At 58.2% G+C, this 1,648-nt stretch overlaps 1 protein-coding gene across 4 annotated transcripts in view; it reads right to left on the bottom strand.

Moving 5' to 3' along the window:
• Positions 1-1,150, bottom strand: part of LOC147034655 (beta-1,3-N-acetylglucosaminyltransferase lunatic fringe-like) — a 136,553-nt gene extending 135,403 nt beyond the window's left edge. Inside the window, exon 1 of one of the 4 annotated variants that reach the window (XM_085886882.1) lies at positions 1-1,150. This exon is cut by the window's left edge and continues 9 nt beyond it. In XM_085886882.1, the coding sequence (XP_085743008.1) occupies positions 1-522 (522 nt within the window). In that variant the 5' untranslated portion in view covers positions 523-1,150. The other 3 variants (XM_085886901.1, XM_085886893.1, XM_085886912.1) reach the window with 3 other exon arrangements.
• Positions 1,151-1,648: the final 498 nt, after the last annotated feature.

The raw sequence follows: 1,648 nt of genomic DNA, 5'->3' as shown, positions 1-1,648 counted from the left end.
AGATCGAGAGATCCAGGTGCGAAGCAGCAGGTCCAGGCGGGATCGATGGTATTTTCGAGTAGTTTTGACCGCCACGAAAAGGTCGCTCTCGCCCAGCGAGTGTCGAAGCGGGGTCAGCGTCCGTGGGATTCCCGATTCCTGGGAGGGAGAAGTCGACGCGGTGCTCGGAAGGGTCTCTCGGTGCCGAATCACACCGGTCGTGATCTTCAGGTAACGGGCGAGAGTCTCCGGCCCGTCCCGCTCCTCAGCTGAGCCGGAAAGAGAAGAAGTCTGGCCCGTCAAGCTTCGCTCTCTGAACCCCGAACGATCCTTGAGAACAAGGTGGCGGCCACCGAGTCCGAAACCCCGCCCGAAGCCGAGCCGAAGCCGCATCAAAGCGCGGCCGGGATGATCCTGCTGTTGCTGCAAACGGCGCATGGCCAACGAGCCGTCCCCACCGAGCGCCCCGTGCTGGAGCGACACGAAGAGCGCGCCCATGCACAGCCCGCACAGCACCGCGGCCCACAGCCTCGCCGCGCCCATGGACGTCCGTCGGACCAGGAGCCACGCTACGGACGGTGGTCATCGCCAGCCGCTCCGAACGGCATGCTCAGAAATTAGAAGGTAATGGTAGCCAGAAGGAGGAGGAAGAAGAGGATGCGCGGCGAGGCCCGCTCTTCTCCGCGCGGTGACGTCAGTGCGCCAGAGCGCGAGCGCACGCTCATCAGCTGCGAAAGCACAGCGGCTCGCGAACCTCTGGTCTCGCGCCAAAACCGAGTGAATGACAAAAACAAACAAAAAAAAATCAGAAAACACTTGTAGTGACCGGGAGTCGAAATGATGCGAAATCACTTGGAAAGGGGGAAGTAACAGTTACTGTAACAGTTGTTGGAGAGGAAGATGCGGGTGGAGTTGAGTGAAAGCGAGAGAGAGGAGATTTGTCCAGGGGCAGCAGCAGGAAGAACGAGCGGACAAGACAAGGCCAAAGAAAGTATTCACGGCAAGTTGCCAAGGCCGCCTTTGTCTGAAGGAACTCATGGCTACGAAGTCCTGCACTCGCCAGCTGTGTTGATTGATCGTGGCCAAAAATCCTCCGAGTCAACGGGGCTCACGACCACCCCGCCCCGACTCCCCACCTTATTTCCCTTCAGCAACAGTCGGTCGCTCCACTCTCCCCTCCCCGAAGTCGCGTCTGACCCCCTTCAATCCCCACACCGACCCCCCCCCTCGCTCTGCTGTCTGGCATCAACCCCGAACTGGACAACCATCGTCCGTTGTCTCACCATCACGCCTTCAGGCCTGATATCGCCGAAAACATCGGCTCTGGCTCCGGCAGCTGCCCCCACTGCAGCTGCACCAACACAATTTCCTCCAACAATCGCGCCAGGGCCCACAGAACGTGTCTCAACCAAAGATAGGCCGACGGTCGGCCGCCGGTCACATTAAAATCGCTCCATCAAGTGCACACCACGTGATGAGAGTAATGGGTCCGCTTGTTGGACGGGTTATGTACATCAGGTGGCATCACAACAATCAATTTCAAGACCACGTGTCGTTGTACACAATCTACGACACGACTTTAACGGCTCCAATTATTCACACTTTCTTGGAGAGAGAGTCTTAGCACAGGTCTTTCACGAACCGGCTGTCTAAGTATGACGTTCAACTG

This window comes from Eptatretus burgeri, chromosome 1 (genome assembly GCF_056783735.1).
Source record: "Eptatretus burgeri isolate ZD-2024b chromosome 1, Ebu_testis_v1, whole genome shotgun sequence".
Lineage (NCBI taxonomy): Eukaryota > Metazoa > Chordata > Myxini > Myxiniformes > Myxinidae > Eptatretus > Eptatretus burgeri.
The sequence above is the reverse complement of the archived record's forward strand: the minus strand, read 5'-3'. Positions and strand labels throughout refer to the sequence as shown.